Source organism: Lycorma delicatula, chromosome 4, assembly GCF_047948215.1.
Source record: "Lycorma delicatula isolate Av1 chromosome 4, ASM4794821v1, whole genome shotgun sequence".
NCBI lineage: Eukaryota > Metazoa > Arthropoda > Insecta > Hemiptera > Fulgoridae > Lycorma > Lycorma delicatula.
In genome coordinates, this window is record NC_134458.1 from 167866259 (window position 1) to 167883785 (window position 17527).

At 28.7% G+C, this 17527-nt stretch overlaps 1 protein-coding gene across 1 annotated transcript in view; it reads left to right on the top strand.

The window, feature by feature from the left end:
- Positions 1-17527, top strand: part of LOC142322752 (uncharacterized) — a 92923-nt gene that overhangs the window by 29295 nt on the left and 46101 nt on the right. The window contains exons 8-12 of the mRNA XM_075361826.1: positions 2513-2707; positions 3165-3365; positions 7486-7714; positions 13097-13257; positions 16603-16788. Coding sequence (XP_075217941.1) covers positions 2513-2707; positions 3165-3365; positions 7486-7714; positions 13097-13257; positions 16603-16788 — 972 coding nt within the window. The remainder of the gene's footprint in view (positions 1-2512; positions 2708-3164; positions 3366-7485; positions 7715-13096; positions 13258-16602; positions 16789-17527) is intronic.

The window sequence follows — 17527 nt, forward strand, 5'->3', positions numbered from 1 at the left end:
TATTTGTATTTTTATTTACTTATTATTATTTAATAATTTTATTTATTTAATTTTATAGATTTGAATAATCAAATATTTATCGCTCACAAATACCGTGAAAATAGATTGATAGATAAATAAATAAATTTAAATAATAAAATATTTATTGCCTATCACAGAACCAATATATCATATTACCTGAGAAATTGAATACAACTGCATTAACCTTACTACTACATGTAATCAAAGAAACAAATTAAAATTGTTTGATAGTCAATAATCATCGGCAGCTTACGTTCTCATGATTTTATTTTTTTAACCTTCGGTACCACTGTTAGGTATTACTTCAGTGGATGAGATGAATGACAATTTTTGTAGCGTATTAAAATGCCATGCTTGACCAGGATTCGAACCCGGGACCTCCGGAGGAAAGGCCGAGACGCTACTGCTCGCGCCACAGAGACCGGCTAATGCTATCGTAATTTTTTCCCTTTTTAGCCTACAAGAATCACCATCAGGTATTACTTCAGAGGATGATATATGTATGTGTGTAAGTGAAGCGCAGTCTTGTACAGTCTCAGGTCGACCATTCCTGAGATGTGTGATTAATTGAAACCCAACTCCTTTACTAGGACTTGAATACTGGAACTCTCGACTTCCAAATCAGCTGATTTGGGAAGACACGTTCACCCCTAGACCAACCCGGTGGGTTAATGTCTCTCGTGACATTAACCCTTTTTTTTTTCTTTTTTAAACCACCGGGATCACCGTTAGGTATTGCTTCAGAAGAAGAGATGAATGAAACACCTTTCATCCGGAGGTTCCAGGTTCGAATCCCAGTCAGGCATAGCATTTTCACACACGCTACAAATCATTCATCTCATACTCTGAAGAATGCCGAACGGTGGATCCGGAAGTTTAAAAAAAGGCCAGCGTGATTAAATAGACTGAATTTAACGCAACATGTTCGTCACCTAGCGGAGAGCTAATATACTACGTAAAAACTTGTTGCCAGAGCGCAACCTATTCGCCGCCTATTCAAGAATCAACATACTACATATGACGACGGCGAAGCATTATCTTTTTAATGGCTCTTTTTTTGTTTTTAGTGTTTTTTTTTAGATTTTTATAAATAAATATATCTACAAACCATCTCAATCATGCCAAGAAACATGGGTAAAAATTTGGTTGCGATTGATCCAGTAGTTATTTTTTTTTTAATTTACCCCGTACAAAAAACCCCCTTCCTCTTTATATAATAGTATAGATAAGCTGTAATAATATTAAAATAAATTTTATTTAGTTATTTAATTTTACTTGTAAGCCACATTTTTATTTAATAACGTAGATTAATGTAAAATAGTATTACTATTGAATAAAAAGAATGATTTCAATTAAACTAAAGCATAAATGGCAGAAAATAATCAAAATAATAATATTCATATATATCACTTTGGAAATAAAAGTTTTAAAAATAAGTGAAAATGATCCTTTTAAACTATGTAATTATTAAAAAAACTGTTTAATTGTTAAACAGGTTGTTGGATTGTTTGGTTATCAGGTTATATCAAAACGGATTTGAATACTAGATCGTGGATACGGTTGGTCTTTGGTGGATGGGTTTCAATTAACCACACATCTCAGGAATGGTCGAACTGAGACTGTACAAGACTACACTTCATTTACACTCATACATATAATCCTCTGAAGTATTATCTGAACGGAGGCTAAACAGGAAAAAAAAGAAAGGTTATATCAAAAGAACTCAGAAAATTATTATGAAATCATTAAAATCCAGGAGCTTGATAATTAATCAGACTAGTTGTAATCAAGTTGCTTTCTATGATATTAATGATGTTCATTATATACTCTTTGGCTGATAGAATGATGGTGTCATTTGTACAGCTAAATATTACTTACATTTTTTTGTTCAACATGGTATTATGTAACACTGTTTTTAAATTAATGACAGAAAACCACTTTACTCCTTACTTTCCCCAGTAAGCCTGTCTCTGGGTATATGAAAATGGATGTGCCATTTAATACATATGTAATATATAATATTACTGATACATAATATACATATATAATATTGATAAAAGTTGTCTCTTTTTGATTGTGTTAGTGATAAATTATTCACAGAGTTAATTTTCTATGTCAGTTTTTTGTAAGCTAGCTTACAGTAGATAATTTATTATATCCAAAAATGTATCTACACAACATGTAGAAAACAGGCATTTATAATTACCTTACAAGAAATGTAAGTCTTTTGCTGTATGAAAATTTTCAAAAATTTGAATTATAAAACGAGTGAAAATTGATAACTTTGGTGTGAAAGACAGAAACTATGCCAGAATACCTCATTTTGAGGTCTATTGAAAAATTCAGGTCACACTTAACAAGTGTAACCTGATGTTTTCAATAAACCATCCTTTCCTTATAAAGTTGAAGGTACTGGAACCTACCATATTTTAGTATAAATTTTATAATTTAAAATAAAAATTACATTATTTTTAATTTTTTTTTTTTTCAGACACAGTTGCTATTTGATATATTCTATTCTAAGGAAGTATTGACAAAAAAACATTTCAAAGCTTTTTCTCACTTTTTAATTAAATTATCTCCTAAACAACTTCAAAAATTTTCTATAAATGCTACAAATTTTCAAAAGAATGATGTGATTTTGAATCTTGATTATGATAATGTTAATTTTATTAGTATGAAACAGGTAAAATAGTTTTCTTTTCTTTTATTTAAGGAAATTTATTTAATTTAGTATTATTATATTGGATATTTATAAGTTAATCATAATTTCCAGTCCAATCTATTGAAAATAAATATTTCAAGTTAAATTTTCTTTAAATTAGAGAATCTCTAAATGATTCTAACATTTTTTTATTTATTTAAGATTATAATATGCAGCCCTAGCTTCCCCTTTAAACTCTGTTAAATAAATATATGGTAGTATTTGAATCAAAAATTATTTTTTTTATTGAGTGTTAGTTTTGAAATAATTAATAAAAATTAAAAAATGAGACCTAATCTTCTTTGGTTTCCTCATTTGTAAATTACAGTTGTTCTTCCATAGTATTTATCTTCTAACCTTTGCTCTCTAATTGGTTTTTATTAATTCGTAATGTACTTTTATTTAACATTTTTAATATTATTTAAGTATATTTTTGCAGATAACACAAATGTTTATAGCTGAATTGAAATTGCATGGAAAATTGAAAAGTGTTAATAGTTCACATTGGGGTTCATCGATCGGTTACTTAGGTCCATGTGTATACACGATACCTTTGCATGATTTGTTACCATATTCTATCAAACCTCCTGATGCAGTCACTTTGGAGAAAATTGAATCATCAAAATTAAGTTTTATGCAGGTAGTATTTTTTATTTATTGAGTTATAATACATTTTAAATCCGTCTACTCTAAGAAAAACTAATAACAGTAACAAACACTACAAGGTTGGCGATGGGTAGTTTTGTGAGGGAGAGTTGCTGATCAATATGGGTTGCAATGTTACACAAGCTTAGTGTTGGGGACAACACTGTGGAATATTGCGTATGACAAAGACTGTCCTTCCCATTTACCATTGGGACATCCCTGACCAGGTTGCCAAAGACTTGACAATCGAGGTCATGACCAAGTCGAAATGGTTGGTTATGGACACTGGGAATTTGGTGATAAATATTATTTTCTCATGCTTACAGGAGATTGGGCTTCAGCATTTGCCAGAGAAGACTGAAGTGATCATAGCCTTGGGTAGGTATAAGCACTCCCCCTTTCGATTTAGCCAGAACTGGTTAAATGCACTGGATCCCCAAATGTCTGTTATCCTCATGATTGTGAGAATAATGATAAATAACAATTAAAGCCTAAAAAGCTCTCTTTGCTTCATTTCCCTCGTTCTTGACGTAGAAGCTCTGATATGCTCCAGCTGTGGTAGACGAACATTCTCCTTTCCATTACCCTAGAATATTCTATATCTTGGGAAGCGGTCAAGATTGAGAGATGAAAATCTGATTCGTTATAAAACACTTAATCTATTATTTTTATGTCATAAAACGAAATCAAAAATGGTATTAAGTCTTCATCTAAGAAGAAAAATTCACAACTTCATCCCCAAGGGGGCTAGGACCTTGATGTATGACTTAAAGCCTTTTCTAGAATAACACAATTGTATCTTGAAAATTTAAAAACAATCAGTTGGTTGGTTCTCGTGTGATGTTGCAAACTTTCACATTTATTTAATAGATGATGTAAATTTATGCAAGATCTATGGTATTTTAAATAGTAATAAAACTGTTGTCATAAATAATAAGTTAAGTAATGTTAAGTAGCGCTTAAAAGGATAAACCCCTGCATAACCTGTTATCCTTTTTAAAAAAATAAACTCTACAGGATTCCTAAAAGAAGACCGTACAGTGTGGGTTTTAATATAATAAAAAATTAGTATTGTTATAATTAAACAAAATTAAATTGATTTACACAAAAGTTATTTCTATTCAACAAAAAAAAAAAATTCCAAGCATAAGGTGATGAGCTGAAGGATGGGAAATTAGTAATTGTTTAACTGGATCAGATTTAAATAAAACCATTGATAAACAATATTAGATAACGGTAATAATATTGTTACAGATGAGCAAATTATTGATACCTTGTCGGTGTACAAGTAAATGTAAATGATCAAACTTGTCTTCATAGGCATAAACTGATTTTTAAACTAACTTAAATTATTTTTTCATTACCCCAATTATTGTTGATAAAGTGCATTGTCATAAAATGATTAAAAATAAAAAAATATTCAGGTTACAGGATGAGTTGAAATGTATTTCTAATCAAGAATATTGGTGAATTTATCGCATTGATATCAGTTCATATAATAGTTTAAGCTTTGGTAATGGAATTTTTCAAAACAAATTAAAATTAGCTACTATTGGGCCATTATTTAAAAAAAACCAATTCTAATAAGTTAAGTAATCTAAGGCCAATAGCTTATCGATTTTTTAAAAACTCATTGTAAAAATTTTGAACAGATTTCTAATTTATCTTAACAGAAGAAATCTTTTAGCAAAAAAGCATTAAATATGTCATTTTCACAAAAGGAAAATCTATTAGTGATGCACTCAATATATTTTTGAAAAGTTTTATGACAGCTTAAACAAAAAGAATTAAAATAATTAGACTTTATATTGATTTTAAAAGAGTTTTCAATTTAGTCAGTCACTTGGTTTTGTTCAGGAAAATGGAAATGAGCACCATTAGAGGCAAAGCAATTAATTATTATAGATTTCCTTCCTGGCCGAAGTCAGGATTTGAATTGGAGGACAGTTAACTTCTCCTCCCTAAATATAAAAATTTGATGGTTTTAGGTAAAATTAAAATAAAATTAATTTTTTTTTAAATGTTGTTTTAACTACATAGAGTAAAATGTATTTTTCTATAAGAAAATGTTACTTCCTTACAAAACTTTACAATATGTTCTGCTGTGTGCTTTATTTTTTCCTTAATTCATTCAAGGTTACAAAATGGAAATAGTTGTCAGGGAAGGTATATGCAAAACTTACTGATAAATAGAAAATAACTAAAGTAAGTTTTTAAATATTCATCTAAGAAAATTCGGGAAAGAAGGCTCGTATCTGTTACATATATTATCTAGGGCATATACTATCTATTCAATGTTTATTTGCTTATAAATTGTTATAATTATTCTGTATGAGAACTAGCCACAGAGAGGCACATACAACAAACACATTTAAGAACTTTAAAAATTCCTAAAGTTAATAAAACAATTTTCAGGCATTCATTTAAAAATTTAGGTTCAACATATTTTAATCATTTACCTTACAGAATAATAGAATGTAGTATTTTAAATGAATTATGTACAAAAATCAGGTGTTTGCTTTTTTTACAGAGCAACAGCATTTTTAAACTGTGAATATAATTAGGATTATAGGTTAATTTTTGAGGTACCATACCTTAATTTAGTTATTTTTAATTTATTTAGTAAAATAAATTATGGTAATCACAGGAAATAAATATTACTGGTTGAGTTATAAATTGGTATGGTATATGGTTGATTTATTAAATTTTATGATAAATAGTGGTGTGACCACTTTGGATAATGTTGCATAGGCTACCTATATCTTTTCTTACATAAATAAATTTTAATGATACGGTGATAACACTAGATGAATGATGATTGAGCAAGTATGACTGTTATCAGTAAATGAAAAGCTGTTCATTAATTATATCTTTTAATTAAACTGGATTCAGTTATTAATAAATTGTTTTGAATTTTAATACAAATTTATTATCATTATTTTTTTTTAAGTTTCATTATTTTGTATATTTTTGTTTATGTATTTTTCTTATGTATATAGCTAGCTAAAATACTGAAAAACTGGCCAGTTTTTCCTAAGGCCAGTGATTATATCCTAAGTCAAGATCATATATTTTCAATTTTTTGTAAAAAAAGGAATAAATCAACTTTTCTCGGTTTATTCAAAATTGTGGTGAGCTGATAGTGTTGTGGAGGGATTAACTTGGTAAGATATACGAATAAAGTGACAAGAAGGGATAAGATAAAAAAATTAATATGTTTGAAGTACAGGCAAGGTTTACTAAAAGAAGAAAGCTGGAGAAATATAGACCAGGATGGCAAATGGTTTGGATATCTAAAGCAAAGGAGTAAAGATTGTCTGAAATGAACTTCAAAAATTATTAGTGGTTAGAAAAGAAAGAGAGGGAGGTCTGAAACAAGATAGAAAAATAAAGAACCAAAAGGCCTAAGGGAATCAGAGAAGCCTAGAACAGGAAGAAATAATGAAGAATTAAAGATGAAAATGTTGACTCCCATATGACATGAGAGAAGTAAAAGTAAGAAAGAAGATCACTTTTCATAATAAAACTTGATGATATTTTTGTTCATTTTATATATATGAAAAGTTTTTTGCATTAATGAATGTTACAATTTTTCTAAACTAGTAAATAGCATGTAAAAAAAATTATTATACATACACAAAATTCAGGTAGCCAAACTAAATCAAAATTTAAAAAAAAATTATATTTATGTGTTGACGATTTTATCGTTGTCACAAATTAGCTATTTAACAACTGATTTTTGAAGTCAAAGGTTTTGAGGTTCAAATCCTAGTAAAGGTAAATCACTTTTATGTGGATTTGAATATTAGACAGTGGATTTTGGTGTGTGAGTTTAGTTGTTGGGGTTTATCTCGCCATCACATAAATCTCAGGAATGGGCAGCATGAGTCTGAACAAAACTACGTTTCATTTACATATCATTCTCATCTTACTGGGCTACAGGGTTGTTTATTTTATTCAAGTTGAACAGATTGGAACCTACACATTAGGAATATAAAAATAAAAAGCAAATGCATTATTGTTATAAACTATTCCAAAATGGGAAAAAGATTCTGCCTAAAAATATCAGTGAATTTGTTAACTTTAAAATATTTATATTTTCTTATTATTTACAGATTTATTATTTAACTGGAAATGGTACTGCAATAAAAGCTAATAAACCAAGCACAATGAGATCATTAAAATGGATGCTAAAATCATTTCCTGCGTCAGACATAAGAAATATGAATGTGACTGATGTTGGTAGCTCAATATGGTTAATGCTGTTTTCTAATCTTCCAAGTGATAATGTACCAAGAACAATTGCATTTATAAGACAATTTGGCCATCTTTTATATGATTCTGGTAATATAGATAATATTTATTTATTATTTTTTCATTATTATAGTTATATAGTAATTTTTCACAATTCTAAAAAATTGTGAAAAATTATCTTCTTAATAATACTTTTAATTAATTATTGCCTCATATTGGAAATATACCAGCAAAATTCTTTTATTGACATTGATGTTAATAGAGAATTAATAAGATTTCAGTTAAAATCTGCTTAAATCTGCTTAGATTTCTTTTTAAATTTTTTGCAATATGTCTATTATGTTTTTAGCTATGAATAGTCCACCAAAAGATGCTTTCAATTTCAGGTAGTCATTGTTTTCATCCGGGTTAAAATATATTGTTTTCAAAAAACATTATAAACACATTCAGAATATTATTTTCTTCCAAATAGATATTTCCATACCATTGAAATTATGTTATCATTAGTATTATACTGTAACTATTCTAGTGACTATTTTTCATTTTCACTACTGAGATATTTAAAATTTCTCCTATTTTGTAAATTCTGAAAATTATTTACTATTCTATAGTACACAAAAACCAGATGGACAGTGGTCTTCAAACTTATGTTCCAGCTTTAAGACAACTTGAAGCTACATGAATATAATTTAGACTATGATTATATTGTATTTTCACTCAGAAAACAACATAATTCTCTATGTATTATTTATTTAAATGTATTCTGAACATCTTTGTGTCATTTACATATAAATATAAAAATTGAATTTTGTGTAGATTCATAAAGAAACTAATTGTCATTAATTTTATTAATTAAAAAAGGTAGTAGAAAATTTTGTATAAATTAGAAAGCTTCACTCGTCTTTTATAAGAGAATGTATTGTGATGATGCAAAAATTTTATTTCCAAATTTTATAAACCTTGATGCAAAGGATTAATTTAATTAATAGATCTAGACCTTTAAGAGTATAAGATGGAGAGAGTTATGGAAATCTTAAAAATGAATGAGTGGATTGTAAAAAAAAAAAAGGAAATAAGCTTATACTTTTATCATTATTAAACGTTTATCTTAATCACAGATTACCAAAATTATTGCGATGAAAAATATCTCTAAGCATTAGGTAAAATCAACTTATAAACTATACTGATGTGTTATTTATTTACGTGAATTAATAATTAATGAATTGTAACTTGTTAGAGTTTCATAGTGACAAATCTGCACATTGTATATAATAAAATAATTTAAAATAGTATAACATAAAAATTACTCCATTAGAAAATAATAATAATAAATCAAATTGCATTTTTTATTTATGTACTTTTTTATGTATTCTTTCAGTTACTCAAACAATCACCTGATTATAATTTCATTTTTTTTATGTGCGTGAGATGAATTTTGTGGCATATAAAAATTATATTACAAATAGGTATAATAAAATTACATTGTGGCATATTAAATTATATTAAGTATGTGTGATAATTATTTTGTAAGACGCAAGTTATATTTCCATGTCCTCAATTTGTTTAATTTTTAACCATGTTAGTTAAAAACAATTTTAACCACGGTAGGAATTGTTATTATTTTATTAATTACAGTTTAATTATTTATTTAATATTATTATTATTATTATCTTTTACGACCACATAGGATCACTTTAATCAGTCCATTATCCAAGTCTCTTCAATGGGACTGTTTGGGCCTTGCTGTCCATGAGTACTTTTTCTTACATTCCAATCATTGTATCCTTTCTAGTGTTGAAAATGTTCATGTTGTGAGTTTTTTCTTGTGAGTGTGAAGCAAGTGTTTTTGTTCTTGATTTTCTTGTTTAATTTTATCTTACCTATGGTGTCTTCTGGTGTAAAGCCAATTTCCTTCAGATCCTCTGTTATTTCTCAGACCCATCTGCATCCTGTCTTGGCATTTTTCGAGTCAACATTGTACTGTACTTGCTGTTTCAGAAGTCTTGAATCTTGCATCTTCATATGTCCAAAGAATCCTAGTCTCCTCTTATGCATGATATCAGTGATGGGTTCTCACTCTTTGTACACGACTTTGTTGGACACAATCCACCACTGCCCATCTTTCTGGTACTTTCTATTGGTGCAGGTTTTTCCAGTTCTTTTTTTATTTTCTGGAGTCTGTCTTTGATTGTTTGTTCAGATAGAAGAGTGTTTCTCAGTCATTGTCTTTTTATTCTCCTTAGGGTTCGGGCATTTCTTTAATTTGTTTTACTAGATTTTGGAAGTATGTTTCTGATATTTGGGATTGGTGAAATAACCATGCTTGATATCTTTTCTCCACTATTTCATTCACTGTTCCACCACTGGTGTATTTTAAGAAATTTTATTGGGGGTAATTCTGAAATTTGTGTAAGGTTGTTGACTATATCTTTGAGTTTATCCATGATTGTTATTTTTTTGGTTGCTTTTTCATCATTTTTATTCTCGATTAGTTGGGTAGGGTTCATTTTTCTTTTAGTTTTAGGGACTTGGTTTTGTTGTTTTCTTTGGGGAATAGATTTAATTTTAATTTTGAGTACATAGTGATCTGAGCCTGTGTCTACAACTTGGAGGAATTTTACATTGTAGATCTCCTTGTGTTGGTGTTTGTCTAAGAAGATATAGGGGCAACTAGACCATGTCTACACTAATTCTCCTTTAGTGTAGTTGGGTTTTTCCTTTGGGCGGGCCATTTTCCGATGATGTCGCAGTATCTTCTTTCTCTGCCTAGTTAAGCATCAAAATCTCCAGTTAGTTGTTTAACATGGTTTTTGGGGATGTTATTTATAAACAGGTTGAGTAAATCCCAGAACTTTTCTGTTTCTTTACATTCTTTTGGAGAGTTATTTGTATTATTAGTGGTGCATGGGTGTTTATTGTAGTTTAGATTTTATTAGATGCTTTTAGGGCGAGTGTTGAGATTCTTAGGGATTGTGACTTGAATTCTTGTATGGAGTTGGAGGCTGACTAAAAAGCCTGTTCCAAACTGTGGGACTTTTTCATCACTTTCTTCCCAGGTACACCTTTGTAGAGCCTATATCCTTGAGATTCTATGGCATCCTGGTCGATGTTTCTTATTTTCTGCAGACCCATGATGAGAATTTCATGTTGGTTCATTAGGATAGTTATTATTTTTACTTTACCAGTCTGTATGAGCGAGTTTACATTGTGTATGGAAATGTACGTAGGTGATTTGCTTTGGTTTGATTTTGGAATCTGTATTTTTCTTGTTCATGTGTGTAGTGTTGTGGCATTTCATCTGCTTCCAATCACATGTTATCTTTTAATTGGCAGCCTCCCATATCCGAATGCTGCCTTCTCTAAACTCTGGTGTTGCTTGGTTCAGCCAGTGAAGTATTCCTTAAAAGTTCTTTCATGGTTGACTGTCAAGGGGTCACTCAGGACCTAGTACCAAGTTGCAACTCTAGATGTGATCTAGTGAGATATGATTTGATGATAAATGAAGCTGTGAAGTTTGTTTAGATTCAGTTCACCAGACAAGTTTCTCCTATTTGTTCTGGATATATACCCTGGTGCAGCTTCTGGAGGCTCAATCCAGCTTTTGTTAAAGTTGTTATTTTGAAGAAAAGTTATAGTCTGATCCTAAACATTACACCTTATTTATTTATTAATGATAATTATTTTATTGGTTAAGGAATGGTTAATGGTTTATTATATATAATGTTAAAAACAGCTTACCAATATATTATTTGATTTACTCAAACCTTTTTGGTTATTCTGCCATCTTCAGGAGGAATTTATAATAATTTAAAATTAGAATATATAAAAATATAAAATTCATATGATAAATTAAAGACAACAATTGATTGTCATGAGATAAATTTTGTAAATGTTGACATAACTTTAACATTTACAACATTTATCTTATGACAATCAATTATTATGTCTTTAATTTATCATGTGAATTTTATATTTTTATATATCCTAATTATAAATTATAAATTCCTCCTGAAGATGGCAGAATAGCCAAAAACGTTTGAGGAAATCAAATAATATATCAGTAAGCTGTTTTTAATATTATATATAATAATTATTTTTTACCAATGATGCCAAGTTTGAAAAACTTAATGGTTTATTATTTTTTTTATGATGTGGGTAAAATGAATTTTGTGGCAAATGAAAATTCTCATGCCTAACCCGTATTTGAATCCAGAACCATCTGAATAAAAAGCAGAGACTGTTACATTCCATTACAGAAATCAGTAGTTACATTACATGAGGGACAGTCAAAACATTAGATGCATTGGCCAAATTTTTTTTCTAAAAGAATGTTTTGGTAAAAGTTGTTTGAAATACAAATTATATTTCCATGTCCTCAACTATGGTAACTTTAATCATTGTAAGAATGGTTAATCCATTATTGGCTGTAAATATCCTGCTTCAGTTTCAAGTAGCATTCAAATTAAAAGTCTACACAATGAATCATTTTGTATGAGTAAGGTGTAACCCTACTGAAACTTGCTGCCTCTTGAGTGAAGTATATGTTAATATATGATTTTTACATCAGATATCACAAAATTGTATGCATTTTCAAATTGGGTACACAAATATCAAGAAGAACATTTACTAGAGGGGAAGGTCATCATTTTCAACAACAGATATTAACATTGAATATATTCACAAATTTGTTTCAGCAAAGTAGGACAAAATTATGGTTGAGTTGAATATTTTGCATGGAAGAGATGATATGCACAACACCATCTCTTGCATGTCTGAACTGTCTCATGCGTGTTTGAACAGTTGTAAAAGTGAGTATTTGAACTGTGCTTGGTGAGTGCCTCATTTGTCAACAGAAGCACACAAGGAAAAACATCTTTAAACCACCTCAGACATTTTTAAACTGTTATAAAAAGGAAAATAATGAAATTTTAGAAAATATTGTGAGTAGAAATGCTTGATTAGATTCATAAATTTTGACCTGAAGTGAAATTAGAGTTCATGTCAGTGAAAAAGATCCTCAATTCCACCTCCTAAAATAATCCATCTGCCAGAAAGGTGATGGTGACCTTTGTCTCTGGCAATCAAGGTATAGTACACTCTGAATTCATACCAAAGGTTTTCTAAAAAAAATTTCATAAATATTCCATATACTTTTTTTTTATGTAGGTGCAATTAACTTTTTGATTGACTCTCATATTGTATAACTTACAATGTATTAATAATGTAATTGATATACAGTGTTAAAAAATAACCATAAAATATTGCGTAATAAATATGAGTAACTAAGTTAGAAATGACTGAATAGTTTTGAAAGACATCACATTAAAAGAATTGTACAGTGTCTATTTATCATGAGAAAATATTCAATTAATCATCAGATTGAGGTATATATAAAAAAAGCTTAATTTACCAATGAGCCGTTTTCCATTTGAGTTTAATATCTAGTAAATAATAATTGAATATTGTTTTCAGATGTTTTTACTATTGCTTTAAAAAGATTATTAAAAAATTCTTCAAAGAAAGATTACTTTCAAATTTTTCCATCACATTTTATAAAACATACTGCAAGAAAAATAAGTAATAATTTGGAAAATTTTGATTTCCATGAAATTCTGAATTTTCCTGCCAGTGTTGTAAGTAAACTTTATTTTATTTTATTTTTTTAAGCAATAAAAAAGCTGATGAATTATTTTTTTTAATATGTTTGATTATTGAAGTTTGTATTTTAAGTGAGTTATAAAAAAAAGAGGTTCTCAATTCGATGCATATGTTTTGTTTTGTGTTTTCTTTAAATAATTGATTACTTTTGAATGGCTGAATGTACTTGGTCCCATACAAAAGGGGATGATCTCTAGTTGGTCCCATCCAATTTTGGTTTATTGTGTGTGTGTGTGTGTGTGTGCACATGCACGTTTGGTTTTTCTGTCTTCTGTCAACATGTGCTCATGCGCATGTGTGTGAAGCTGAACGTCTCAAATTTGTGTTTAATACACATTATTTACATCAATTTTGTAGATAATTAGATTCTCTACAAAGTTAACTAAAAATTTTTATTTGTTTATTAGTAAATTAACAAAGTTTTTTATTCTAAACCTAAAAAAGTGTATTTTCTGACAAAACGTTTTCGTGTTTACTCTGTTTTTCCCAAAACCTAAGCGAGACAGAGATCTGAGACCTCTTTTATTCAATTTCTCTGAATAAAAACCATAAGAAGACACTTATGGTCTTCCCTTCAATTTATTTTCCCCTCAATTTGTTTCCTAAGAATTTTAGTGTAGTTTAATTTAACAGAGAGAGCAGAAAGCAGGGCTAAATTTTTGCGAGCCTAATTTGCTAATGAACCATTCTCTAACCAACATTTGTATGAACATTTTTCTTATTTTTGACTATAGATTCATTTTCCAAGAGATTTCTGTGCAGTTTGGAATCACTTTGTTTATTTTATATTTGTCCATTTTAAATGGATATAAAGAGAATTTATTTTTTATTTTTTATTTTAATTTGTATTATTTAAAAATTTATTGAAAAAGTTATTCGTCTCTATAAGAGAAAATCTTATAATTTTATTTTAAGTAAATTTGTGAGAAGATGTTTGAAATGGTTCATTAATTTAAACAAAAAAGCAATAAAAAATATGTAAACAGAATGAGGCTTTTTCTTGTAAGACAACTAGTGAGTTGAATTACATGAAAACTGTTCTGTTGTCTCTTTTGATTGAGATGGATATTTTAATTTTTTTAATAATAAGTGACTGTTTATATTTATGAATATGCAGTCTTTGATTGCATATTCATAAATCTAAACATATGGATAAGTTAATATTTTTAATTTTCTAAATATTAGTTTACATGATTCATAATTATAAGTATCAAAGTCTGATAGTCCACTGTACTAACTATGCTAACTTAAAAGTTTTTCTGACTTTTGAGAGAGTCTCAAGAAATTATTTTCAGATGGTAATGTACATAAATATTTAGTGACAAGCTTAGTGTTTTATTAAGACATGCAAATTAAACAGTATTGTTTATATATTCCAGAGGCATTGTATTTATCTGTTGATTCTGTCCTATGTGGAATGATTTGTTTGTTTGAAGGCTACATTGTATCCAGATTTTTTTTTAAATTTGTGAGCTATTTTCTCTGAGTTTTGTTTATGTATCTTGATGTAGCATATTTTTATTTTTGTTTTTAATTTTATCTATTTTATGTAGGAATGTTTTAATGAGTGTGTTGTTTTATTTGTGTATGCTAGGTACTTAATAGTGTTGAGTTCTTTTATATGGTCTTCAAGTGTCTTGGCTGTGTTCAATAGTCTATGGATTATACTTTTAAAAGGATGTAGTTTATATGAGGTCAGGTGATTTGAGGTATTGTGAATGAGATGACTGTCACTGTTGGTTTTATTTGTAATTTTAAAGTGTGTTTTTGTTGGTTGCTTTTTGAGATGATGAGATCAAGAAAATGTTTATATTTTGCTTTAAATTTAGATTTGTGGTGTACTTTATTTATGTGTATTTGCAGTTGATCACATTGTCTTATATTTGGATTCATATTACTCAAGTGAGTTTAGTTTGTGGCTTTGAACGAGATATGTGTTAAATTTTTTCTGAAAGTTTAACATATTGATATTTTTTATATCTTTACATTTGTATACATTTTGAATGAGGTCATTTAAAAGGTTAATTCTGTTGCTGTCTTTAGTACTTATATGTTTTCTTTGTATTAGTTGGTGAATGTTTTTACATGTTTTCTTTGTATTAGTTTGTGAATGTTTGTATATTTGTGCAGTTACCCTAAGTATCTTAGTACAGTTTAATTGGAATACTCTATGTTTATCATATTCATCTAAATGTGTTTTGATAGTTTGCTGAATGAGCTTGTATATTTTCAAAGCATTAGAGTCTTTTCTTTCTTTTTATGAAAATGTTTGCAGTATTTTATTGTTTAAGATGATTTTGTGTGAGCACAGATGTTTGTTAGTGCTGTGTATTTCTGTCACTAATGAATGTTTATCAATTAAAATCCACTACCAACAACCTGTGGCTCCATCTGTATAGCCTTGGTATAATCTTTTCCCATTTCTCAGTCTATGGTCCCACAATCATATAACATCCAAATTATATTTTATAATAATAGCTGAGCTTCTATTAAACTAACCGTCAGCTGTTTTCATATTATTTCTCTGGTTCAAACTCAGTAAGCATAGACATAGACCTTCCTCATTTTTTATTCTCAAACATTTCAAGAATCTCTTCAACCTCTTTTTACTTTCAACTTGGGCATTACAATCCCCAATGATGATACTGATATTTGTTTTATCCATTTCCTTCCCTTTCAGTTCCAATAGTAAGGAATCTTTCACATGTACAATTTTAGTAATTTCCTGTATGTTCCCAGTAAAATTATTCTTCCTGAAATATACTTTGTTCCTTTCAAAGCACCACAACATTTTTTCTTAATAATTGGTATTCTATTGCTAGAATTTGTACTAATTCCACTGCACAATAGCTTATTCCTCAGTTTCTTTCACTTTGTTTCTATATTGCCTTACTCGATTCAGATGCACTCAACTCTCTCACCTGTTTAATTCCACAGACTCATCTAGCGTCTTGTTTAAAAATAATACATTCACTATTACCAAATTCATTTTCTATTACATTCCAATCCAAGGCTTGATTTCTAAACTAGATTTAATTTCTATCTTCAGCTACCAATTTACTAGACTTGATCTGATCTGTGTCCAGATTATAGAACTCCCATTGGCACATGGGTAAATCTCTTCATAGCACTCCTTTAACATGCAGATTCTTTCTTAGCATGATTCCCAAACATTTTGTGACCGATAGGAGGTAGTAAGCATGTGAAAGTATGAAATTAAAATTGTACAGGTCACTGTTGGTTTAGTTACAGTTATTAGGTTTGAAATGTTTTTTTTATTTTTATTATTCATTTTCTTTTCTATTTTTTTGTTTTTTTAGGTTTCATTGCTGTTGAATGAATATCATAGTAAGAGTTGGTTATGGAATGATATTTCAAACAGCACTGCTGTACCATTACAACTTTTTATCAGAGGATTGACATGCTATGATATACAAAAACTAGAAACGTCAGAATTTATATATGTTATATCTGAATATAACAGAGAAAGAATTGAGGCTAATCATGTAAGTACATTAAAGTTATAAAATATAACAAGTTCATCCCTATTAGTTAGATGAATCATATTATTCAATTAATCAACTGATCAAAATATTTGTACAAGTTTGTCTCTAATTCTGCATTTTGTAACCTAGAGAAATGCCAAAAACCTTAAATTAATGAAATTTTAAATTGCAGGAATTTAGGTAGATGCAACTAAATTTTCAGAAAGTAATTCCATATATTACTCGCTCTTTTTTCTTGGCAACCAGAGTGGCTTTTAATATTCTCTACAAGTATGACTGCTTATCATTTTTAATGATTTTTCTGTTAGTGATTGAATTCATTATCTCTTTTATCATCTTACTTTTCTTTTTATCTGTTTCAGTTTCTTGCTCTTCCTTATTCTTTACTTCCACAATGTTTTTTTTTTTTTTTTTTACTTGTTTCACATGTAGAAATTAAGTCATCATGCTCAATAAAAAGCAAAAACAATGTGCCACTCTGTCAACCTCTGTGTGTTTATTGAAATCATTTTTTTCAAATGGTGATCAGTGGATTCATTTTCAACATGCTTTTAAACATTGCTTGTTAATTTCATCTTGTATTACTTTCAGAGGTAGAAATCAATAGTAAGTTGAATTTCAGCTATATTTTCTCATAATATTAATTTAAACATTACAAATCATAACTGTTAGCATTGGAGGAACTTCTTTCTGCATACTGGAAAATAGTTTCTGAAAATAAAACATTTCATTTCAGGAA